At 42.5% G+C, this 26,002-nt stretch overlaps 1 protein-coding gene across 1 annotated transcript; it reads right to left on the bottom strand.

Moving 5' to 3' along the window:
- Positions 1-1,074: 1,074 nt before the first annotated feature.
- Positions 1,075-24,627, bottom strand: CNN3 (calponin 3). The gene is made up of 7 exons (XM_080602925.1): positions 24,421-24,627; positions 6,660-6,781; positions 6,166-6,232; positions 4,554-4,691; positions 3,585-3,701; positions 2,675-2,821; positions 1,075-2,184 (listed from the first exon to the last, which is right to left on the bottom strand). The coding sequence occupies exons 1-7, from the start codon at positions 24,475-24,477 to the stop codon at positions 1,837-1,839; spliced, it is 996 nt and encodes a 331-aa protein (XP_080459051.1). The 5' UTR covers positions 24,478-24,627; the 3' UTR covers positions 1,075-1,836.
- Positions 24,628-26,002: the final 1,375 nt, after the last annotated feature.

Genomic DNA, 26,002 nt, shown 5'->3' with positions numbered 1-26,002 from the left:
AACACAATTTTTGGCCTCAGAAATAGCAGGAAGGCATGGGTCAGGCTTTCAAAAGAGATCCTAACTTCACCCAAACTATGAAAATAGCAAAGCTTTTGTTGTCAATCATAGCACTGCTTTTCAGCATTTAATAACCTAGTTCTAAATTGTTAAATACTATTATTTTGAAGGGGGGAAGTACAGTGTAGGTCAGGAAGAGCAGGTCTGAACAGACGTCTTGGTAATTCTCTTGCCCTGCATGCAGGGCTTGGACCAATGACCTCCACAGGTCCTTCCTAATTTAAAATCTATGAATCAGTCTTAAGCTTATTTATTTCAACAAATAAGTCGGTTGAAAGTCAAATCACCAGACCTGAAGATAAACTTAATGGAGCAAAGAACAAAATTTTGTCTTGAGGGAAGAATCTTTTACAAGTCCAAAACTTACATGTTAAAATACCTTCTTTATTCACAGAATTTAGGACCAGTGAAATTCCCCCCACCCTTGATAGAAACCTCTTTTTTCTCCTGTTGCAAGGAGCCCAGGTAAATTAATACAGCCTATCTGTACTCTATGTTAAGGACAAAAACATTTTCAATTTAGTTACTATTATCAGAGCTTTATTCCTAAAGAATGCAGATTGCAGACCAGCGGAAATGAAGATCTGGATATCTCATTTCATATTTTAAAGCAAGTGTCTTTTAATTTCTCAAAATGATGGTATGAAGGAAGGTTATAGGCTGAAGCAGAGGCAGTGTTAAGTATCTGCAGTTCCTTATTTGCCTTGAGAGAAGAGCAGGGATTTAGTGAACATCTAAGGATCTTTGGTTGTAATCTCACAGTAATGTAGAGGGGAAGTGAACTCTGCTGTAAAGGAGCTACATTCCTTTCCTGTTAAGTCACTGTCACTCACTCACAAGAGATTTTTACAAGGTTGTTAGATTAAATCCCATGGAAAATAAAGAACTTAGCTGCAACAGACAGCAGTTTTACATTGCCCTTAACAGAGGCACGTGTGATGGTGATTTGGGAATAATTTTTGCCATCTATTCTTTAATAATGGTAGCATAACAAATGAGGCAGAATCTTCTACATACCTTTAAGAAAAAATATTTATTTATAAAAATACACTGGGATCAGTTTGAGAAGTGGCAATAAATACAGTTCAAGGAAGAAAAAGCATTTCTACATGGATATATTATGGCACAATAAAAGGTAAATGCACCATCAAACATGGGACTTCTGTTGGCTCAAGACTTTGTACAAGCTCCCTTTTTAGTAAGACAACTATTTCTATGAGTTTGGTCAGTGTAGATAATGGAATGAATACACGATCACAAATGCACACTTATGTCTAATGCAGGACTTACCATTAGCAAACAATACCGTAGAAACATAGTAATGATATTTAAATCACTAGTGTGATGTCTTAAACTTAATTGGCAAAGACCGTATTTAATTTTAAGCATTAAATTCTTTTATCTCATCTGGAAAACAGAAAAGCTGTAAATATGTCAAATGAAGGCTTAATGTGGTATGTAAACCTACTTGAGTAGATTGTGAAAATGCATAGCTTCTTATTAGAAGGCCTGGCTGTACGAGAGCACTCCCCCTTTCACAGTATTCCTTTTTACTTCATATGCAGTTATTGTTTATGCTGTAGACTACAACTGTTACAGCACTAAAGGCAACTAGACAGGGAAAGGGCAGAGAAAGGAAAAAGGAATGTACGTAAGGCAGTATTTCTTTAGGTACATTAAGCATAGTGTGTAGGAAAGACAAGTAACAATTCCACAAGGCTAGTTTCGTTCTTACTGAATAAAATAATGGACTAACGCTGAACTTTTGATGCAAATCTAATAATCAATGCCTTGGTCACTGTACTGACCATGGTAATCTCTTTGATAGTCATCTTGGTACTCTCCATGATAGTCATCTGGGTATTCTGCCTGATAATCGCTATCGCTGATTTCAGACCCGTTAGTTCCTGTTCCTTGGCTGCCATTATGAATGACAGGTTCTGTGGGTGCAGCGCAGTACTTGGGGTCGTACACTTGCCGTCCAAGCCCATACACACTCATTCCCTTCTGTGAAGCTACTTTGTTGGTACCCATTTGTAATGAAATAGTTGAGTTATCCACAGGTTGCAATATGTGCTTCTGATCGTAGATGTCTCTTCTGGTACCTGGTGCCAGCATACCAGCCTAGTGAAACAGGATTGCAGAAGTTCAATAAGAAGGTCAAGAGCTGCGGTTACAGGGTTTATGATTACAACTTGTATGACTTACTGGAAGTGCTAGGAAGTACAAACTTAAGTACAACAGAACAGCGCATGTGTTCACTAGTAAGCAAGTCTAGGAAGAAAGTCTCTGCTGAAAGGGACTTTTCCCTCTTTGATAAGAATATACTGTTTGAACTGAGGTAGTGCCCAGGAAGTAATTTCTTTTTTGTATCCGTCTAGTTAGTACTGGAAGTGAAGTCGCTACTTTCTCCTGATACAACACAGCCAGCGGAAAATTCTAAAAGAGTCAGGTCACCTTCATGCTTGAAGATTTTTCAGCACAGAACACGCTGGTAAATGATAAGAAATCGAAGTTCCTAAATGACTCCACAGAACTCACTTGCCCATCCTGCAGACTCTCCCAGTTTGGGAGCTCTGTCTGTTCTAGAAATACCACACGCAGTCCTCCTTACCTGACTGGCTCCTTTGTTAGTGCCCATCTGTAGGCTAATCGTTGTCTGGTCAAATGGCTTGTCAGTTTGCATTTTTGGATCATAGAGGTGTCGTCTAGTTCCATAAGCAGTCATGCCTGCCTGACTGGCGCACTTATTGGTGCCCATCTTTATGGGAAGAAGGAAGAGGTAGACAGAGTAAGAGATCTATTTGTACAGCAAGCACCATTGTAAGGAATCATACAGTTGGTAATTGATGGCTGACAGAAAAAGTAATTTCAATGCATGCTTTTCTCATGTAGCTTGACCACTACCTGTAATAAGTTACCCTTTCTCCATACTGAGCTTCAAAAGATAAAATAAAGCAACTGTCCTCCTAACGCGTTTCAGTGACTGGCATTTGCCCAACTGCATATGCAGTTAGAAATGAATGTATGCATCAAAATATAATAATTGGCTTCTACTCTGGACAGTAAAGATTCAATTTCACTGCCACAACTTGTTTACCACAGGAATTTTAGGATTTTATGTCAGTTATTTTGGGTTTTATGACTATTATGGAAAGTGGAGAGAGAGGGGGGAGGAAAAAAAAAATCTTCTACCATTTAAGGAGCTTTTGATATCCAGACTCCTACTAATTTTAAAGCCGCTGTCGGGGACAGAGATAATACTGATAATATTAGCTACTCTTTTCATTACCCCTTAGTGCAGATTTAGAACAAGCAGAAAAACCTTCCAGACAGTCACATGAGCATAGAAAGGCAATCAACTGCTTACAGGAATTAAAACCTTACACCTCCTTCCATGATAAGAACATATTCTAACTGCAGCTTTTTTATTTATTTATTTATTTTGCATACAGAATAAATCAGTTAATCAAAACAAGAAAGCTGTTCTCAAGAGTATCTGCAAACATGAATTTCTTACTTACCTGCAGGCCAATTACACTTTGACCAGCTTTTAGTTTTCCTGCATCAAAACTTCGTGCTTGTTTCTCTGCATATTTGACACCAATATCAATTGTAGTATGAAAACCTTTGGTTTTTGCCTATTTAGGGGGGAAGGAATATAGGAGTATTAAGTATATAGTTTCTGCTACTGAAATTGTTACTATTATATGGAGACCTAGGCTGAAAGGCAGGCTGCCTCTGTACCTGATCCTCTGGTCTCTCAAATGATGCCACAAGCAGGATTAACTTGTATGAGAAACTCTATATTGTGGGTGGGAGGAGATAACAGTTCCCATCACCAGTTGAAGGTGGCACTCCCAAGCTATCTAAGTATCTTTTGTCAGAGTGAGAAGGACGATCTGCAGGCATTAATGTTCTCTTGTGATGTTCCCTGGTTCTGCGTATCTGCAGTCAAGGAACATAGAATGGTTGGGGTTGGAAGGGGGCCTTAAAGCCCACCTAGTTCCAACCCCTGCCATGGGCAGGGACACCTCCCACCAGACCAGGTTGCTCACAGCACCATCCAGCCTGGCCTTGAACACCTCCAAGGATGGGGCATTCACAGCTTCTCTGGGCAGCCTGTGCCAGTGCCTCAACACCCTCTGGGTGAAGAATTTCTTCCTAATATCTAGTCTAAATCTACCCTGTTTCAGTTTAAAGCCATTACTCCTTGTCCTATGACTACGCTCCCTGACAGCATCCCCCAGCTTTCCTGGAGGCCCCCTTTAGGTTACTGGAAGGCCACTATAAAGTCTCGCTGGAAAAAACATCATTTCAGCCTTTGCTCAAGGAATGAAGGACACAGCGCCATCTCAAGAGCAACTATCTAGTAGATAGTATCTATCCCCTCCTGAGAGGCTGGATGCTGTTTTCTGTATTTAAATGAGTGGCAAGAGAGTATCTTGACTGGCATGTGGATTTCTACCACTGCCAAGGGTATAAATACTTACCAGACCTGCTAGTGCCACGAGAGTCGTCTGTACTTGAGTCATGTTCCCATTTTCAAAAAGATCATTTGCTTCAAAAATATCATGTGGCTTCATGCCGTAGACTTGAATGGCTTTGATAAAATTCCCAATGTTCTCCAGCTAAACAGAAACAAAAAAGCCATTTTTTTGTTCAGTGTTTCAGTTCAGAAACTAAGTAACTAGTTTACATAACTTCACAGCTTTTTGGTGTTGGTTTTGTCTTTACACACGTTCTTTGCCTTGTGAAGTTTGTCAAAACAGCTGGCCTGGTTAAGAGTGACTAACGGGGAGTTTGAGATTACTTTCTGTGGTTTTAATGTTGACTTCTGAAATCAGTTTAAGGGTTTGTCTAGTCTAGCATTTCTCTATCAGCGCATATCTGTTGGGGGGGGTTGTAATGACAAAATTCAACTGTGTCCCAAGAGAAATCCAAATTCAAAACCTTCAAATAGGAAGAATTTACTTAAATGTCGATGCTGCTTGACTTTAGCAATTGATAATTTTGAGTAAAAGAATCAAAAACGTAACTATGTGGTTAGTAAGAACACTAAACTTGGTCTGAAAGTATTCTCTTGATCAACTACTGGAAAAAATTCAGACAAGCTTTTAGGTTTTACTGCTAGTTTTTAGCACTGTGCGCCGTAGAGAACGGCAAGTAAGTACTAGGGAGTACATAAGCGAAGACTGAAACTCATCTTTCCTTTTGGAATCGTAAGAGATTAAAACTTAAATAAAAAATAAAAAAATCCTCCTCTGCATTTATTAGTGTTTGGTACCAATAAAAATAAGAGGCTGACACAGCAGTGTTGAGCTTGATCCAGCATCAGTAAAGGCAGCCAACTCTAACCAGCAACCTTTCCAATGCCTGCTCTAAAAGCATGGTGGTGTTGATAGTCTCTTGGGGATTAAAAAAAAAAAAAAAAGTGCTTGGTAGACCACCCATACAAAATCCAGTCTGGATATACTGAACTCAGATACACACTGTAGTTTGCACCATGTATTTTCTGAGTTTTGTTACACAACTACTTCCTCTGAGATTGTTTTTGTCCTTTCCCTCCCCTATGTCTCCCAACTGCCTTCTCAAGAGGATGCTTTGTATGGTGACCTCAAATGTCCAGGTACAGCCAAGCTGTTGACCTCAGGGCCTTACAGCACTGCCTGGATGGAATACTCTAGGTGTTGTTGGGTTAAAAAGTTTTTTTCTTTTTTTTTTTTTTGGGAGGGGGGCAGGGGGAAGACACAAATGCAAGGACAGGTGGTGTTGGTTTTAAACTTGGAAAAAGCCTTGCTCTATTGCTCTATGTTCATTCTCCATTTAAAACTTCATATAACAGCTGAAGCGTTACTATTAAATATGTGTAGTCAACTGCCATTTATGAGACATCTCAGTTGTTAGAATTTCTCCTGTTGAGTGCTTTCCACGTATGCGGTAATCTCAACTGCTGTGTGTGTATCTTGCTACACATACAAAAAACTTGATGCTATGAAAGATTTAAGGTGTAGATATTCAGAGGAAATTTGTTAATACAAAAGAACTGTTTTGGGGTTGGAGGGGTTAGAGGTGTAGTTTTGGGGTTTTATTCTGTTGTTTTACCTGGTGCCAATTTAGTTTTGATTGATTAATTTTCTTCACTGATCCTGGCTGCAGCTTATTTATAAGCCTGGGGAGGTGAAAAAAAGGGAAATGCTTAAACAATAAATCTCATCCTTATACCATCTGTGCAGGCATATAATATTTTCACTCATACTTTATTAGTTGCATTAGTTTAATCAAAATGGTTAGTTTTTTGATTTATACAGAGTGCCTCAGGTCTAACAAGTCTAACAGATAAGTCATTATTGTTGTGTGCCATTTCATTATCATAGAAAAGACCTTCATTGTTAAATTTAGAAATAGTTAGATATCTTTGCTGAAGTATAAAGGAGATTTCTCATTCTTCTCCACAATTTCAAAAAAGCTGTCTCCCACCCTACTGTCTGCTATCTTTGACTGTCATTGTTGATGTGTTTGAAGGGAATCTTCAGAAAGTCCCTCTTTAGTTCTGCAAATGTGGAAAATTGCTAAAAATAAGGTTACTTAATGCTTACTCGCATAAGATTATGCCGTCTTTTAGTCCCAGCTGAAAGTTTGCACCAATGCTCAGTCCTGTAACTTCTTCTATCCAGTTACGCAGGTCTTCTTCTATCTGGGGATCATACTTGAGGGCTATCTGTAACAGAAGCAGTTATAAAGTTATTTCACGAGAGAAAACTGCAAGTCTTTCTCCCAAATCTGTTTCAAAGAGTATGCCATAGCATTTATTTAGTACGGTATTTTAGTTATCAGGCTACAGATACAAGTCTTTATTCCTTCTACTATAATGCTAATGGCTTTACTAAATGTTTATTTGGAAATAGTCCTTTAAAGCACTTTTAACAGTTCCTCCTACTGTAAGATTTGCTAGAACTTGTGAACAGTCTTTTGATAGCTGCAGAGGAATAAGGACTTTTTTGAAAAATTGTTTTACATCGAAGTTGTACTTTAGCAGCAAGTAAAAAGTGAAATAGTGTTTTATGGAAGTAAGAATTTTTAACTGCCACAGCATCAGTAGTACTGCTCCAACACAGACTTCCAGATGGGAACTTTAGCATAATAGATCTGATGTTATTTACCAGAAGATTATGGTGGATTTGCTTCTTTACCTAGATTATGACTAATGGAAATGGCTTGTTAGCTTTTCCCCTTGTTGCTACAACATTCAGAGCTACCTCGCGAGGGAATCTGGGGGCTGTGTGTGGCATTCCCCCCCCCCCGAGTCAGTATCCCTGCTATTCCTCTTTTCTTTGGGTTTGCTGGAACACTCGGATGGAATAAGCTGTGATCTCATGTCTTAATTGCAAAGTTAGTGCGCTATTATGGTAGAGAGAGAAAGCCTGGTCTTTGAAGCTCAAGGCACCAAACAGAGGCCAAGAGTTGTCAGCAAGGTGACTTAAACGCCTTTTCCAGATACTCAGAGTTCACCACTCGGCGTGTCAGTTTATGCCGCGCTCGCTAGAAGTCGATGCGAACCAGCACACTTCAACTGCGCAGCCAGCAGGGTGCAAGCTCTACTCTCTGCCCTTGGCTCCCCATCCCTGCTCTTCACAGGTGATGCTGAAAAGCATTGGGGCAAGCTGGAGAGAAGGGATTACCTCAGTGGAAGCAATCCTTAGTACTATAACTTGCTACTTTCTCTGCAAACAGAACAAGTGAACCGAGCACAGGATTTTATGGCATAACCAACCTCCTCTAGTGCGGCAGTTGGCAACACTTTTCCACCTGCATTACAAGTTGCCCCACGTGGGTCAGTGAGCCGGACTGGGATGAGGGAGTTGCCATAACGAATGTGAGTGATGGGTGAGCGCAGGGGTGCCTGCAGCACTCCTCACTGAGACCTCAGCCGGCTGGCCTCCAGTCCCTTACAGATTCCTAACAGGAAATTCAGGTAAAGCCACTAACGTTCAGGCCAAAATGTAAGTTTCATACTTTTTGCATATAGATTCCATCCCAGAAAGGCTAAGACTAGGTATTAGCAACTGTTTTATAGTGCAGGACATTATAATTCCAATCTATCTGAATTACTGGGAGAGAGGAAATTACTGCACTTTGGCTAGCATTAGCAATCCCCAACTCCAAACTGACCAAACTAAAAAATTACAGTATGTTGTTCTCTATTTTTCTTCTAAGGGGAATGGAAAATTCCCGTATCTCTGGCTTTACTTCAGAAACTAGGGTGAGTAATAGTTATTTTCCTTAAACTATTTGTAATAGTGCTGCTCTGGTGCCTTAGTTACAGATCAGGATAATTCCCTTATTGATCAATACATGAAACTCCGCAGTGTTCTGCACAAGACAGTAAGTAAGTACCTCAGTGCTTAGACCAGTGGTGGTCTAAAATAATCAAGTGCTCTCTCTTATTGAAGAAAAAAGGAAGAAAGCTCAGGTTATCCTGCTTAGTGTGAGGAAAATTACTTTCTTTAATCATAACTTTCAGATATTACATAGCTAAGATGAGAAGTGGACTAGAAAAGTTAGCTGCTAAGTTCACAGCTCCATGTTGGAAGCCACCACATTTTTCTCTTTTTTCTTTTTTTAAGAAGTACTCCTCTTGCCCTTTTTTTTAAGTTTAGCCCAAGACTCAGTGCTACCGCGTTATTCTGTGATTGTAATAATAGTAAGGGGAGGGTAGCCCCTTTTGAAGGCCTACCAGAAAGGTTAATTGTCTTGAAAATGGTGTATGAGGAAGTTGGTTATTGTCTTTCTCCTTCCTGACCTGGTGGTTAGCTTACAAACGACTTTTCATGGCTATTTTTGATTCCTATGGAAACCAGGCTTGTGTGATCACACCCTGGGTCTGTCTCCCTAGTAACATCTGAACAAGCTGCTTGAGTTGTGCCAAACTCACAGAGGAGCTGCAATCTCAGAAACAATTGAATCAATCATTTTGTGTGTGTGTGTCAAAGTATTCGGGCAAAGGAGAAAGATCCCAAAACACTCCCGAAGACTAAAATGTAGCATCCCATTATTACGTGTTAAAGAACCTACAAAGACCTTACTGAAGCGCACAGACAAAATCTGAAGTTAGGTGTACAGACGAGACATGCTGTAGGTAATACACCGAAATGCCCAGCTCAGCGGAGGCCAGAAGGCGGCCTGTTCAATATCCTGGGTAGGGGAGTGAACTGTGCAGGCTGGTTGCCTCTGTGTTGACGGTTCATACGACATGAAAATCTCAGCTCTAACATGCACATGGGTACAGAGAGGGGTTTATGCTCTCTTCCACTATTTAGTTATACTTAGACATGTAACAAACATTATGCTACTTCAAAATTCAGGCAGTTTGTTTCACTGTAGCTTAAAGGCAATGCTAAGTGATAGGTCAGCCATCCTGCAGCTGGAAGGGTCTGGAGTACAACTGGAGTTGTCTTTCTACAACTTAGTTTCCTTTTAAAAGAAGAAAAAAATTGCCAGTGCATGAAAGTAAATGAGGTTATAGAAAAGCTGGTGATCGTGCCATCAAGGGACACGCTTCAAAGATCACTCCTCCTTCCCCCTATTTACAATAAATAAATACAAAGACTACTAGACAGAGTACCACCAAACACTTCTACATGTGTGGCTATTTCAGTCTTTCTTTGCAAGTATATAAAGGAAAAAGAAAGGTAACATTTTTCCTCATTTAATGTAAAGTACATTCCACACTTGAGATTACAACTGATATTAATATTGAATCACTACCCCCACTGCTTGGGTAACTTGGAAGTAATCAGATGGAATTTTATCATGTCTCTTAAATATTTACTTTATGTTGGAGTACTTTCATGTGTGTTAAAATCTTCAGTTTTTCAAGAGGTTTTAAAGTGTCTCAGGGATATCGCTACTGTGCTTAAATACAGATAGGAAACAAATGTTTAAACACGTGAGGAAACTGCATTTTCTGCATTAAAAGCATTACTATTAAATCTGAAAATTTTCTGCATTGTCTTCAGCAAGTACTGTACAGTTTGACTTAAATACGGCAAAGGTTTTGTTTTGATGTATTTGAACTGGTGGGCAACTAGGTTACAGAAAGTAAGGATGGGTGATAGTTTCTCTGAAAGTTATACTTCACCTATCTGAAAGGTAGACACGGAAACTTTAGAATCTGGCTTAAACACGTGACAAGAAGGAGTTAAGCAGGAAGAGCCTGGGTCAGGTACCAGGAGCAAAGTATTATGTTTACTTTGAATTGTTAGCTCTTTTTTTACTCCCAGTCACACAAGTAGAAGTTATGTAACACCAAACTGGTGAATACTTCATATTTTCCACATGTCTATCACCATCAGTTGTTCCAGTTTTCCTTTGATTGCTATCTGTGAGGGGAAAGTTGGAAGCTTTAATATAAAAACTTTATGGCTTTTTCCATTACTGCTTATCAACATGCCAACATTTGATTCTTTTTAAAGTACTAACTTTCATGGAAGATGCTTAAAACTTATGTTCACAAAAAAGAAAGCACTGTCTAGTGAAGATGATAGCAGTAGCTAAGCAGCTTAATTCGAAGTGTTCATCACCAGTGCCATTGAAAAAAGGTACCATTCAGAACACTGTAGAAAAGATCCAATTGTAGCAATGGATATAAAAATTTAAAACCTGGTTTAAAAACAGCAGGAAGCCAACTATTAATATAAGTTCTTTACTTTGTTCTGATAATTCTTGAAAGATACAAAGCTATGAATCCTATTGCTCTTGTTACTTCTGAGATACAGATTTCAAAGAAATCTCTTTGAAAGGAAATTAAACTTACCCAAGTGGTGAAAATCTATGGTAGTGGGAGGAAACAACTACATGTTACTTGCCTTTTACAAGATCCTGACTCTTAGTAAAGTTCATAATATGGAAGAGCTGGCTTCGTTTTCAGCACGGAAAAAATACTTTGACAATTGAAGACAACTTTTCTGATTAACTGTAAGGAGAAGTATGATACTTTTACCAGAGAGGTAATCTTCAGAAGACTAAATAGGTTTCACTTTGCTACTGTAAGTCACAAGAGGAGGCTGCAGAAAAATTAGGATCTTACTGTCGTTTAGGACTGGCTTCTTTTCATTAAAAAAAAAAAACAAAAAAAAAAACAACAAAAAAAAAACCCACCATGTACTCCTTTTCAAATAGAGCTGTATAAATTACTTCAGTTAGTTGCATCTCTGCAAAACATTCCATCTCTATCTGAATTTTTGGGGAAGGAGGTCAAAATCTGGAAAACTTCTCCATGCTTTAAAAGAACATTTTGAGCTTGACTCTTTTGTACCGGTTGAGATCACAGACATTAAATTTGTCTTCTTGAGCTTCACACGCAGTCATACAATGTTAACATTTTATTAAAGGATTTAAATTTATCAGAAGCTGTTTCAGATGCTTATTTGCTGCTGCTGTACAGAGTCTGTCCTGTATACAATCTTGTCTTATAGAGCCAGGATAGAAGACTGCCTCATTAATGATGCACAGAAACAGGAAAAAAAAAAGTTTTACTAACACAGTATGAAATTTAGCTAAAATCTCTTCCATATAGTAATCTTCTATTACAGATAACTTAAAGCACATTATCTTTATAACCTAAAACTGATGCATTTCAGTCTTAAAGGTGGAGGCTTGTTTTTTTTTTTTTTTTTTAGCTTTTGTTTCCTAGATTTGTTTCGTCTTTCTGGAGTGGAAGGAGCAGACTCGGCTTTAGAACTTGGGGTACCAATAGGTCAGCTCTTACTTTTACTAGCAATTCCCATTTTAAATGCCAAGTTTCATCTTTGAATGTCACATGCATATAATACTAGGCATCCTGATGCCAATGCATATGCCTTAGGCTAAAATCCTTGGGTTAAACTTGATTCCTCTGGAAACTTCACAATACTTAGATGTACAATGAAATATTCTTTGGTGATGGTATACATTGATAGACTTGTTGCAGCATTTCATGCTATCCATGCTTACTTATAATATGCTTATCTTGGCAAACAGAGAATTCAGGATTCTTGAACTCTCTCTGCTCCTCACATCTTGTTCTGTTCAGGTAGTACTTTCCCATTTGGGACCTCTTACAGTGTAAAAAAACCTTCCTCCATCCTTAGTACAAGACAAATCATCATCACTGTTTTTATCAAGTGTATGGGTTCCTTGAAACAAATGTGAAGTTATCTTTGCCAACCCAAAAGGACACAGGCAGATCACCGAAGTTACTGTATGTGCCTGTAGGGTGCTGAGTTTGAGTGATAATGTTAACAAGTATTTCACACCATAAATGATCTCATATGGACTTTCATTTGTCCATTTATACTAATCTTTTCCAAATTACACGGTACACACTGCATGTTACAGGCTATACGTATGCCAAATCTCCAGTTTGAGTTCGGCTATCTTGCTGCTGCTCTGGAAAAATACTGTAACGGTATCTCAGGAAAAGGTTTAAACACGCTGCATACCTTTTTACAAGTCACTGGGACTAACAAACACAGAATTTAGCAAGTTAAAAAGAACAGTTATAAAAGATAAAACTTTCAAAGTTCCCTATCATGTTACATCTGCCAACAACTCTTCCTTCTTTTGGAACTTTTGACTTGCGCTTCAGGCCTCACGCCCCCGCAGCAGGAGTCACGCCTTTAGCATGCAGCACGCTGTATTTGAAGTACCAGAAAACAGCTGGAAAACTGATCGTTGGTCAAAAGTTTTAACCCTAAGAGCAAGTGCTTGTCAAAGCGGGAGTGAAGCAGACTACAAGGCTAATCCCAAACTATTCTGCAGCATTCCTGCTCCTTGCATCTGAACTGCCCTGTCGTGTTCATTGCCTGTTGTTCCAGAACACATTTTCAATTCCCACTTTTTTTTTTAAGGTTGTTTGGATTTACTTTTTATACAACTGAGTTAAAACTTTGTGGTTGAAAATGTAAATAGATCATTGTACATATCTAAACTTCAGGGCTAAGGGAGAGTAACGTAAGGACATAATCAGTATTTCTCAGCACAACGCTTCTAGATGGAGCAAGTAAGTCTGTCAACAAAGTGGTTTAGTTGTAGAATAAAATAAAGAGTGTAACCTTTAAAATGAGACAAAGAATCTTAGGCAGTGGGAAACTACAAATCTTTGGTTATACTGAAGGTGGGGCAGAAGAGGGAGTGACAGCACCAAGCTCACCATCAAGTGGAGCCTTTTGTCGTTTGAGCTTCCAACCCAATGAACTTTCACCATAAGGACAAATTAAAATTCCCTGTTAATTTTATGTATGTTGACCAGGGCTCCATGCAAAAACAGATGTCACGGGATGCATATTTGTGCAGTGAGAAACCCAAATGTAAAAAGAAATGCAGAAAGCCCGATGAAAAATAAATGGCAAGGTACAGTACAAAATGCAAGCCACCATTAAGCATGCCCTGCTATTTGAACACAGTTTTCTTCTGTCATTATGGACTGTTGTACAGAAAGGCAGGAAACTGTGTGTAACACTAATGTTAAAAGAGCTCACTGTAGCACAATACACTATCTAGCACAAAATTTTTACAGCTGTATCCATTTTGCTTAATATTAAACTTTTTTGTTGTTGTTATTTGTAGCATAGTTGGTAACTCACCCACGTTTCACTGTTTTCTCTGTAAATCATAATTTAGATCACAAACCTTAAAAGAGGAATGGATGAGAATTAATCCGAATTTCCTGGCATTGTTTCCACCTGCACAAGTTGAAGCCCTGTGAAGTAAGAATAAGCCATGCCTCACAGTTTCCAAGTCATCTTACAAACAAGATACCTGTAGTCACGATGGGCTTTTGGTGCCAGAGCTTTCTGGCTTGTAACTCCTGTTCTCCTCATTGATCAGCTTCTACTTCCAACTGCAGCAACATGATAGGACAAGGAGTAATAGCTTTAAACTAAAATAGTATTAGGAAGAAATTCTTCACTCAGAGGGCGGTGAGGCACTGGCACAGGCTGCCCAGAGAAGCTGTGAATGCCCCATCCTTGGAGGTGTTCAAGGCCAGGCTGGATGGGACTGTGAGCAACCTGGTCTGGTGGGAGGTGTCCCTGCCCGTGGCAGGGGGTTGGAACTAGGTGGGCTTTAAGATCCTTTCCAACCCGAACCATTTCATGATTCTGTGATCTGGTCCTGTCACCGTACATTATTATTCTTGATATCGGATCTGTTTGCATTGTATTATTTATTCTATTTCTGAATAGTTTGAATTTCTTTGCAGAACATGGTTTCAGTAATATTCACTACCTATTATTTGAAACCATGGCAGTTTTCACTGCACAAAAAGCACCAGAATGTAAAGTTTCTTCTCAGTTAGGACAGTACTGATCCCACACAATACACAAAGACCTGTTACCTCCTGAGAACAGGTTTTACTTGGTTTTGAACCCTTCCCCAACATTAATGAACTCCAGTACAACAACAGATGGGTGCAGATCACACCATCAGCAGCAGTGACTACTTCTGAAAGAAAAGTGCTGAGCTATGCACTGAAAATATTGTTACCGTGCCATCCAGAAAGACCAGTGATATCTAATTGCTTGTTTCATGGGTGGGAGAAAAACAAAATCTAACTGAGCAACCTGGTACATAAACATCAAATATCAAACAAAAATTCTGCGAACGTCCTATTTTCCCTAGTAGCAAACTAGAAAGTGTCTCCTGAGGTTCCTCCTATGGTAATGCTGGTGGAACGATGTTCTCAAAGACTAGACAGCCTTCAGCCAGAAAGCAATAGCACCAAGGATCACTGTATCTATTTGAGAGTACTTCTCTACTGCTGCTACAACTATCCATGAAATCATGCGCTCTTTCAAGTTTACATACTTTTCTCCCCCAGCAGAACAGCTTTTAAAATGTCCCAGTAGGAGATAAAAAATGTTGATCGTATTCCAGGAAACATCAAAGAATATTCTGGATATGGCCACCCAGGCAAGTTGTGCTTTAACCACGTAGAAAGAGTTGCAAGAAGAATATGATCTGCAATTACTGTGATATTAAAAAAAAAAAAAAAAAAGTACAAAAATATTAGAAAACGTTTACCTAATTTTGTAATAACATCCATCTTTAAAAGTCTACCATTCAAAATCTGGAAGATTACTCAAGAAAGTCTAAGAAAACATACGTTAAGACTATTTGAAATTTAGCATGACACTTACCCTGTTTACACAGATCCTGTATGCAGTTCTATAGAAATCATAAAATCTTTGTAACAGACAGTAGAATAGGTATTTTTAAGAAGTTTATGATGAACTTTTGGAGCAACTGTTTATTTAAATTATATTTTAAGTTATGTGAAAATCAAGCCACAAACCTGCTATACTGGTTTATAACTAGTATGAAAGAAAGTACTACTGTTAAAGCACTAAAGACAGTCAAACCACTAAGATGCTCTGATTTAACCACCCTGTAGTAAGTTCTAAGCCAGGATTTTTCAGCAATTAAGCAAGTACTGGAAGGATATTTCTCCATGTAAGTTTTTCAAACTAAAGCATTTCAGTAACTGATTTATTTTAACATGAAAAAATGGTGAAAGTAAGTTCAATTATGTCTTCCAATTGGTACGAAGACAAAGATCCCAGCAGATGGGATCCTGCACACACTGATCTGAAATGGCTTATTTACATCATTGGTGCAACCATACTCTTAGCATGGAACTTAAGATGACCTATTCTACACAGAAAACTACCATAAGTATACTTGTTTATTTTAATTCGCTTGCTTTATTTGCTATTCTGGCATCTAACTGAATTTTCATCTCTATTCAAATCCAGCTGTACTCGCATCATACGTACAGAATACAGTATAAGAGAGTTGGAATTGGTTAAAAATCCAAATGGAGAGTAACCCATACACATGCTTAATTAATCACATGTAAATGTTTGTGAATGGTATATACTACAAAAGTGTTAAAAAGTTAAAGATTGTGGTTTTACTGTTAGTAACCAATGAAAAGTCTTTCAGAAAGTGCATATAGATTTGTTTGCATTTTACAGGTAAAACACATTCCTTGATTTATTTCAGCAGTTTCTTCCTTGCTAATTTATGTAAATCCACCTTGGGCAGAGATAGTTCGTAACAAAAAAAAAAGGGGGGCAGTTACTGGTCTTCCCCTACCATACAACAGATTTCATTTTACAGGTCTTGGTTGGTCTTCTGGAAACTTCCTGCCAGCTCCTTTTGCCCAGATAGCGAATGGCACAGATCGTAAAAGACCCTGATAATCCTACAGGATTACCAATAGTCAGCACCACTAGGGGTGGGTAGGGGATGCATGTATGCACAGCATCCAAAACTCTGGATACTGCAAGATAAGTTGTAGTCTCATTACAATGAATTGAGGTGTGCAGTGTAAGTTTGTAAAATGCAAAGTGAACTAAGAGCAGGGCAATGCTGTATTACAAACGAAGTGTAACTGAGGGGTCCCTGACCTGAAGTGTTCAAGGTTCCATCGTTCTTCTGCAGAACAAAGTGCTGGGGTGCCCTGACTGAACTCTGCCTTTGTTAGCTACGTTTTGTTCCAGTTCTTTTCCACCCATTAAAAGACCAGTTCTTTCTCTCCGATGTTTAATCTTACAGATCTTTTTAAAATTATTGTTAAAACCACTTCATTATTTCAAAAGAGAGGTACTTATCCATATCGCAAAAATTTTCATGCCATCGTTTAGTAATGATAAAGGGTGCTCTCAAAATAGGTCATAATGAAGAGGCAGCAGTCTTTATTTTCTTACAAAGTTTCCTGAACCGCTTGCTTTTATTTGGACATGATTACTACAAGAATTTCAGCAAGGTAAGGGGACAGCCTCCTACAAAAATATGCAAAGAACATTTAGTGATAGATGTCTGAATTATATCTGCTCCATCAAGTTAACGCTGCACTGACTTCCAGACGTGCTATACATTGGGTCACTTCGAACAGGAGCAGGGTGGTGTTACAGAGAGCCATAGTAGCGGCAGCTCAACGCTCACCAGGCAGCGGGAGCCCCGACGGGCAGCCACGAGACCCAGCTGCTGCGGAGCAGGGTTGGGGGCTGTGTGCGGGCCTTCCTCCCAGCCTGGCCCCACTCAGCACGGACGGGAAATGTTCCGCGGGGGTCCCTGCTCACGGCCAAGTCAGAGCTGCCCCTGACCCTGAGCCTCTGGGGATAAGCGAATGCCTTCCTGTACGCATTTGTTCTTTCTGCCTTGTCTTTTGCTGGCAAGACTTGGGAGCATTTAGCCAACGGATTAGGGACAACAGAAAAACACTTTTCAGTTAAGTCACTCTTACTCAAGCATAACGAGGAGTACTAAGATCAGGCTATTTGTCTATAAATAAGAGGCTGTAGCAGTGGAAATATCAACAGGAAAGCAATATAACAGGAGAGCTTTCTTAACAGGAAAGCTAGGTAAAGCTTTTATAGTTGTGATGTCTGGTTTCACTCTGGGAACAGCCATGGTCCAAGCATGCAAGGCGAGCTAGGGAGGCTCATTTGGGATTGATCTGTAACTCTTCAGTCCTTGATGCAGGAGAGCAGATCCCACCCTCACGAACACCTTTCAGGGCAGCAAGGAAACGCCAGAATCGCATCTGCTTCAGGGAAGAGATGGCTTTATAAAGGCAGTAAGAATTTTCACTATGTCTCCCCTCCTAGTATCTACTAAAATCAGCACTGGTTTAAGAAAAAATGAAGGGTTGTTTTTTTTATTTTTTAAAAGAAAACAAGAACATAGAACCACCCACCTGAAGAAAGTCAAAACGGTAGAGGAAAACACAAAGTAATTCAATCCAATTAAACAGAAACAACATACGTTACTGAGGCAATACTGCAAAACCAAAAATATTTACCCAAAAGAGAACGTTTGCTGCTGAATATAGCCATACAAGTTAACAGTTGTGTAGAATCAAACACTTACAAAAAGCATTTCTAAGCAAAAGAGTCCCTCTTACAAAGAGGGATTTTCACATGATCTCACTTAGAAAAAATCTGTTTCAAATTGCCCTACGTGTCCTGGCCTCAGGCCCATTTTTACTGAAGGCCTTTCCTGTACTGTTCCATAGGGGATGGGAATCTCTAAAAAGTTTTCCTTAAAAGGATGTGTCAGATGCACAGTGCATACGGTGTTACGTAGCTACCGAAGCTAGCAATCCTGGACACAGAGAAGTTTCCATCCTTTACTCTCCAAGGTAAATTATAACCCAGGAAAAAGCCTCTGAATTAATACTTACAAAGAAAGCTGAGATGAAAAAAATTACTCGTGCCATTATCCTGAAACAACGCGTGCACGCATCCATCAGCTTTTAAAGAGTATTGACTCAGCAAAAGGAATATATATATATATATATATTAGGTACTTTTCTCCAAATTCTAAACCAAGTCTAACTCTGAATCCACACATAAACACACACAAAAAAAATTCGAACATTTGAAACACGCAAGTATTACTGAAGTGCAAATTACATTTTCTATTTTCTGAGACTACAAATCCTATTTAATCATCACGACTGTGTAAATTCAATTTGCTTTCCTCAGATGTGTTCTGGCTACAGGAAGTATACTGTTAGCTTGCACATAAAGGCTGCAAAACTTGGTACTTATTCCCCACCCTTAAACACTAACCTCGAGTTTTATGTTTTTCTATCACCAGTGAAAGTTTTACTGAAAAGTTTATTAATCCACCAGAAATGTTTCTGTAACACACTTTATAAATTAACAGCTCTGAATTGGAAGTGCAGCCAACGCGCTGCCCAAGGTTAACCACAAAACCAGCATGGAGCAACCAGCCTCGCATCTCAGACACCACCACGCCGTGCGGGCCTGCCCAGCGCACCACCCCTGCTTTCAGAGAGGCATTCACGGGGCAGCAGCAGCTGATCCCAGCTAAGCTCTGCCAATCATCGCCTTCCTCCCAGAAAAGATGGGGTAAGCCAAGGGACGGACCCGAGATTCCACCCGTCGTGCAGGGCTTTACACAGGATGCCGATACAAGTCCCGCAGTTCAGGAGTTCCTGCTGGATGCTGCTCCAGGCCAGTTTAGGAACACATCAGGACTACCAAAGACAGCTGTCAGCTTGACAGAGACATGCCAAGGTTTACTGGGGATTTAAACCATGTGGTAAAGAAATGGCCTGTCACATCCCTGGTGACAGCAGTGACAGCCAAACGTCCTCCCGGCAGCCACCTTCAGTGGCGTGCTTCCCCCCAGCTGTGTGGGGCTACCCAGCAGTGACCGTGGCCGCAGGATGGGCCTACCCAGGTGGCAGCTGAGGAAGGGTCCGTGAGCTCAGGAAGGGTGCAGGCTGGGCAGTGCTCAGCACACAGAAACAAGGATTGTGTTTTGGGCGGGAAGGGTGCTCACATCTCCGTTAGCTGGCAAGGGAAATGGTTCCATGGCAAAATATGCGTCTCTGCTTATCATAGAGAAGTATTCTAAGTATGAAGTGTCTGCTACACAGGTTTCATTGCCATCAGCTTGTTAGGAGGTCCACTTATTGCTGCTTTAGTATTAACGCTTCTAAGGAATGCCCACTGAACTGGAAACCTGCGCTTGAGAGACGCTCGGGAGAGCAGGCCTGTCCTCAGATGGTGAGCAGTGTGACAGAAAACGGATCGGACACGCGGAGACAGAGCAGGGAGCAGACAGCAATGGATGGAGATGCCGCAGTTCAGGTTCCCCGCTGTCAGAAGACCTTCCCCCTTTAAAAAAGAGATCTAAACTAAACGCGTAGCTGTTGATTAGGCTTCTGCATGCCACTTGAATTGGTGTGAGGGATCTTCACACCCAGGATGCTCAGAAGCATAAGAGACTTCTGTCCAGAGAGGGAGCAACACATGAGTTGGACGTGAATGGAAGCATGTGGCAGGACCATTTTCTAAGTGACCTTGCACCTAAGTTACTGAAACTTAGTATTATCAAAGTAAAACTAAGCATCGGAAACAAGTAACCAGCAAGCATATTTTAAGTAACTTAGAAGTAACCTAGGTTGCTGATACAATAAAAAATCTGGCATTTCAAGATTAACTTACAAAATGCAAGTTTTCTTGTGTTTGCATCAGTAATGTATTTTAAGTGGTACATATAGCTGTTGTGCCAAACAGACTGAACGTTAGTTTAGCTATGGAATAGCCACTGTAACATTTGTGGGTTGTGGTCAGATTTGTGCTGACTCCGCTATCAGAACCATACCACTAAGTACCATTCTCTTCTTACCTCGGGTGCATTCTATGTATCTGGTGGGCAGACTTCTTAACTAAGTCTATAGTGGAATTTTTTCACTGTTTCATTCATCTTTGTACATTACAATTATAAAGGAGGTTTGGGAACATATATCACAAAAATAAGATCCTTGAAGATTTGCGCTCTGAGATTTCTGGAAGACAATTGATATAAAAGACAAAGTTACGAGTAGTTCATTTGAACGGCAGATCTGTTACTAAAGCCTGGATCCAGCTGGAAAAAATTCACAGTTCTTTGGAAAAAAATAACTCAGACACGAAGAGAAAGAAATCAGTCCTGTGCACAATGAACCTTATATTTAGCTGGTAAATGTTAACTTCAAGACCAATGATCAACTATCAGAAACCATGAATTAATTGGGGCAAACTGGAGTTCAGCGCTTGATCCTTTAAAACCCTTTTGCGGCTTCTGAAATTCCCTGTGAAAAATCTCAGCGTATAATACTTCTATTGTAATGTTTCTGACAGCATCAAAATACTGCATTTTTAATTTACTCTCCATGCAACAAACTGTTAAGACGTGTATCATGGGAAAGGTCAGAGACTGATTTTATTTTAAACTAATCACCTGTGTTTAATTCATAACTTGTAAATTAAAGATATTTCTTTAAAGGTTAGACTACTCTGTACAACAGAATGGGCAAGCAGAAATCCTGCACTGTCAGTTACCATCACCTGTGCTCTGAAAGCGTTAAGTTCTCATTGCCTTTAGCCTCATTATTGCCTTATTATTAATTTTTGTTATGTCATTATAGATAAATGTTAGTAGAAATATGTTTCATCAGCAGCAAAAATTCTTATGTAAGGTTCCTAAAGAACGCTCAGTGAGCAAACCTGAAGGTTTGCTGAAGGAAAATAGTACATAGGAAGTGTGAAAAGAAGGGAAAAAAGTGTGCAGTTGGAACAGTTTGTTTTTAAGTTACTTTTTAAAAAGAAAAGGGTATTTATTATCTTTATGTTGAAAGGAAGACCGTGAAAGGGGAAGGAGAGGACCCAGCAGGCCAGCTACAGGCAGACAAAACTTCATGTAGATCCTGAGCCAACTGGATCACAAAGGTAAAAAGTCTGAAAGGCAGTAATTTGAATCTGGTTCCCAGTTAAAGTATTCATGAAAAGGTAATTTCTGGATGAAGAAATTAGATCTGTTTTTATTTGGCCTGTAGCAAGTGAAATACAGTACAAGAATTTTCTCCTCAGCAGTTTCAGGAGGAACATAATAATCATACCTAGGTCTGGCTGGTCTTATTCAGCACAGACTTGATTTCATGCTAATTAATTCATATTTGCCCTTGAGAATGAAAGCAGGAAGCACCACTGCCCTCCTGCACACCTTCATGCCAGGCGATGTTTTGTTCATCCCTGCCTCCTGCATGTCGCCAGCGCTTGGCCTTTCAGGGTCACCGCTGCAGGGACAGCCAGACTCCCTCCAGGTACTCCCCGTCTTTTATAAAATGTCAGAAAATGGTCTGGGCTGAGGCCAACTCCCTCATGGGCGGCGGTGTGGGAGGAATGATGGAGACTGGAGGCGAGACGCAGGACAGCCGAAGGCCACGCAAAGTTTGACTCCCCACCCACACCTCCCTTTTGCCATCCTCCTTCCATGCGCAGCTAAGACGGAGCGGCAATGCACCAAAGCTGGGAGGAGGGAGAAGACAGATAAATGCCCCATCCCAACGCGGCTGACATGGGAAGGGTGGAGCCGCGAGGAAGCAGCTGAGCGACCCGGAGCCTGCTCGGCTCACATCCCTGTTCCTGCTTTTCCCTCGCACTATGCCATGAGACAACGGAGCACAAGCTTCTGCTAACACCTTGCTACCTTGGTCCTAAGTCAGAGACCAAGGCAACACCAGCTTGTAGCTTTATTTAATTCCATCATTGTCTCAAGCTATGCTAACGTCGTGCACTGCAGAAACCGTCCCACTTCTTAAGAAGAAAATTTACTGCCTGCAGAAGAAACTATCCGCTTAAATCAGCTTAAAAGGCTCCTCGCTGAACATTTGTTTTGGATCAAGTATCGGCTATGATCTCAAGTAAACAGGGAACCAACTTCAAAGGGATTATGCTAGTTTGACTACCTGCACATTTCTCATGCAGACAAGTTTCCTTCTAGCTGGGAACCAGTACCCAAATTCCATCCTTTATTGGTTGAGAGGGGGAAGGAGATCAGTAATGAGAGCAAGTACCTTATCGGTCAACTGAGGTAAGGAGCAAAACAAGAGAAGGGCGGGGCCTCAGAAGAAAATTAAAAAAAATATACATCCCTGAACACCTAACTGAACTATATACGGATTTGAAGCTTAGAGCCAGAATCTAGAAAATAAATTTCAAAAAATTTCTTAGGCAGCACCAAGACATGTTATATTCATCTATTCAAATACCACAGCAAACAAAAAGTCTCTCTGAACACTAATACAATGCCAAATGAGAAAATAAAGAACAAAAACCAAAACCAAGAGACTTTTCTATCCAGCAGAGCTGGGCCCTCAGGCAGCACAGCTATCAACACGTCTGTTTTCTGTAGGAAAAAAACTGCTTGGGGATTAGCACTGAAAATTTCAAACAAGGGCATCTAACATACGGCATCATTCAAGCAGGGAAGTTACTGACAAACGTTACGCCAATGCCACGTTAAAAAACACACACAATGGTTTCTGTGAAGGTCAGTGTTTTAGGAAGCCTGATTAAGATCAGTACCAAATAAATGGTCCACCGAGAGCTGGAAACTGGGTGTTGATCTTTAAACATTTCATTTATGACACAGGAGGATTTGGAAAAAGGAATTTCTCATCTTCACAAAGCCATTCCTGTCTGATCCTCTGGAATCACAGGGAAACAGAGACGCATCTAATGTACGGAGCCATGCAAGATACGGGCTAGGAGGGATGCAGCATTTCTGTCCATAACAGAATTGCTCTGAAATTTGATCTCTCGCAGTAAGCACAACATTCTCAGAGTTCAAAGCTGTATTTTCGCTGGACTTTTTTTTTTTTCTTACAAAAATGGGAGTTAATTTGTCTTTAGTGCATTTGAGTAACTTTTTATGGCCACGCTGCTCCGACATTTCCCCAGGACCACAGGAGACATCTGCACACCAGGAAAGCGGGGCTGCCTGCACAACACCCCTCCCTCCCTCCCTCCCTCCTCGCTACCTGCATTGAGAAAGCAGTGCGAGTGAGCGAAGGGCCGGAGCTGTAGCGAGAGGGAGCAGGTGGCCTTTCCTCAGGGGCGCGAAGCACGCCGGCGTCAGCCCCTCCGCTAACACGTGTGCTCACACAGCTCCTCTCAGGGGCCCCACGGGAGCGGGTGACCATAAGAGACTGATGGAAGGGACAAAGCACTTCCACCTCGCCCTGCGCACTGCCCCCGGGTTTGTGAAGCACAGCAGCGCTCCCCGCACGCGTGGTGCCGTCCTTCCCGCCGTGCTCCGGCAGGGGCCCCACGGGCACGCACGGGGCTCTGGGTCAGGCAGCGGGGGAGCCCCTGCACGGTGCCGCCCGGGGGAGCCGACTACGCGCTGGCGTCCCTTCGGGCAGCTCCCGCTGCAGCCGCCTTTTGCACGAGCCCCGGCGCTGACAGCGCGCTCCCCTCCGGCCCCCTTTCAGGGGCGTGCAGGAGCCCGACACCAGCTACACCGGCGACCCGGCGCGGCGGCCGCAGGTGACGTCAGTGCTCGCTTTTTTTATTTTTCCGTTGTTTTCTGTCGCAGCCCTCAGGGCCGAGCCGACCCCCCCCGTGCCGCCCCCTCGCCTTTGTGTGCCCGGGCGGGGCGGGGCGGGGCGGGGCGGGGCGGGCGAGGCGCGCTCTGCGCGGCGCCCCCGCCGATTGGCCGCGCGCCGGCCGTGCCCATGATGTCACGCGGCTGGAATGCGCGGCGCGGCCCCGCCCACGCGGCCCCGGCGGGACGGGACCGGAGGGGAGGGGAGGGGGGGCAGGTGTCGGCAGCCGGGGCGCGGCGGCGCCGTCTCGCAGCCCGGGCACCGGCAGCGCTTCGCTCCTCGCCGCGGGGGTGTGTGAGGGCATCCTTCCCTCCCGCCCCGCCGCACCGCGTGGAGCCGGCGGCTGCTGCGCTCCGACCCCCGTGCAGACAAAGCCCCGGCGAGCTGCCCGCCGCCACGTCCCGTACCTTGTTCTTGACCTCGGCGGAGAGCCCGTACGAGGGGCCCTTGTTGAAGTGGGTCATTGTCCGCGGTCTCCCCGCTGCCTGGGGGCGCTGGCGGCGGGCGCTCGCTGCGGCGGGGCCGAGGGAAGAGTCCGCCCGCGGCCGCGGAAAGTTCTAGTCCCTCCCTCGCGGCCCGGCCCCGCGGCCCTCGGAGCCGCCCGCTCGCCAATCGCGGCGCCGGGCTCACGGAGCCCCTCCCGGACCGGCCGGGGGGGAGGAGGAGGAGAGGCCGGGACCGCCCCGCCGCCGCCGCCGGGAGCCGCTTGAGGGGGAGAGGGGCGGGAGGGAGACGTCAACGGGAAGGAATCCGCTGCCAGCGGGGGCAGCGCTGCCCTCCCGCACAGGGCATCGACCGCTGGATCCCCCGGGATGAGGACCCGGGCTCCGTGGAGAGCCCGGCCGGGGAGGACCCGGCCCCGCTGCCGCCCCTCAGGGCTCCCCTCCCGGGCCGGGCCCCCCAGGTGTGTGAGATCCCCTCGCGGGCTGCCCTGAGCAGCGAGGACAGCGGCGGCGAAGCGTCTGGAAAGTCGGGAGGGACGCCTTTCTTGTCAGCCCTGCCCCACACGCGGGGTGTCCTTTCAAATAAAAATATTGGAAAAAATAAACAAGTTTGGCGTCGAGATACTTGTGGGGAAAACCAGCCCCTCGGTTGACGGGGTGGGTTGGGTAGTGGGTGCATGGTGGTTTGTGAGGTGGCCTGCCTCACTGCCTGTCCTGCACCCCCAGGAACCACTGCTCTGCACTTGAATTTTGCAGCAAAAATCGAGGAGTGAGGCCTGGCCCAGCTCCGGCTGAAACCAGCGGGATTCTTGCAGGAGGCGCGGGGTGGGAGCCCCGTCAGGCTGCCACAGTGTTGAGGGAACCGCAGGGCAGCCAGGAGGCTGTTTGAGATGGCGGTGTGTGACTTGCCTCAGCTCAAACCACTCCGCCACTCAGCCTCTAACGAAAACAGTCGAGGCTGTTCTTAATTAAAGGAAGCAGAACTGCCTGAGCTACCCATTGGGAAAAGGAAACTGCAGGAGAAGCAGGAAACTAAAGAATGGGGTGAGGGAAATGGTGGCTCACATAAACATAATGAAAGTTCATTAATTTTTAGACATTAACGTTGGGAGAAACTCATCTTTCGTGACCTCAGGGGAACATATGATTTAGGGTTAGATCCTCTGAAGTCTTTGGAAATGTTTCCATTGACTTAAGAAATGTTGGATCAGAACCTTACTACTTAATGCGCTCAATCATTTCTGCTACAGTACGCAGTGGCTTGGGAAGCTTCAGACATTTACAGTGGGTATGCTTTTCTCAGCTCCATGAATTATATGTTTCATCAATTTTGAAACAAAATGTTCCTGATTAGTAGCAGACAAAAATATGGGATAATACTTTCTCGCTGAACAATCAGGTTTAAATAATGCTCAAATAAATCACTTAGCATTTTTGTTTTTTACCTCATCTGATCAGGACACAAATGCCATTTGGTGTTTTTGTTCTGACACTGTACACCCATTAAGAAAGCTACCGATCTCTTGGGGTGACTGCTGCTATTTAT

This window comes from Anser brachyrhynchus (assembly GCF_964034855.1).
Source record: "Anser brachyrhynchus genome assembly, chromosome: 8".
Lineage (NCBI taxonomy): Eukaryota > Metazoa > Chordata > Aves > Anseriformes > Anatidae > Anser > Anser brachyrhynchus.
This window is presented reverse-complemented; position numbering and strand designations above follow the sequence as displayed.

Coding starts and splice junctions, on each gene's coding strand:
- CNN3 (XM_080602925.1), bottom strand. CDS start 24,477: ATGACCCACTTCAACAAGGGCCCCTCGTACGGGCTCTCCGCCGAGGTC. Junction 2,822..3,584: donor AAAGTGTAATTGGCCTGCAG/GTAAGTAAGAAA, acceptor CTTCCCATAAAG/ATGGGCACCAATAAGTGCGC. Junction 2,185..2,674: donor CTAACAAAGGAGCCAGTCAG/GTAAGGAGGACT, acceptor CTGTTTCACTAG/GCTGGTATGCTGGCACCAGG.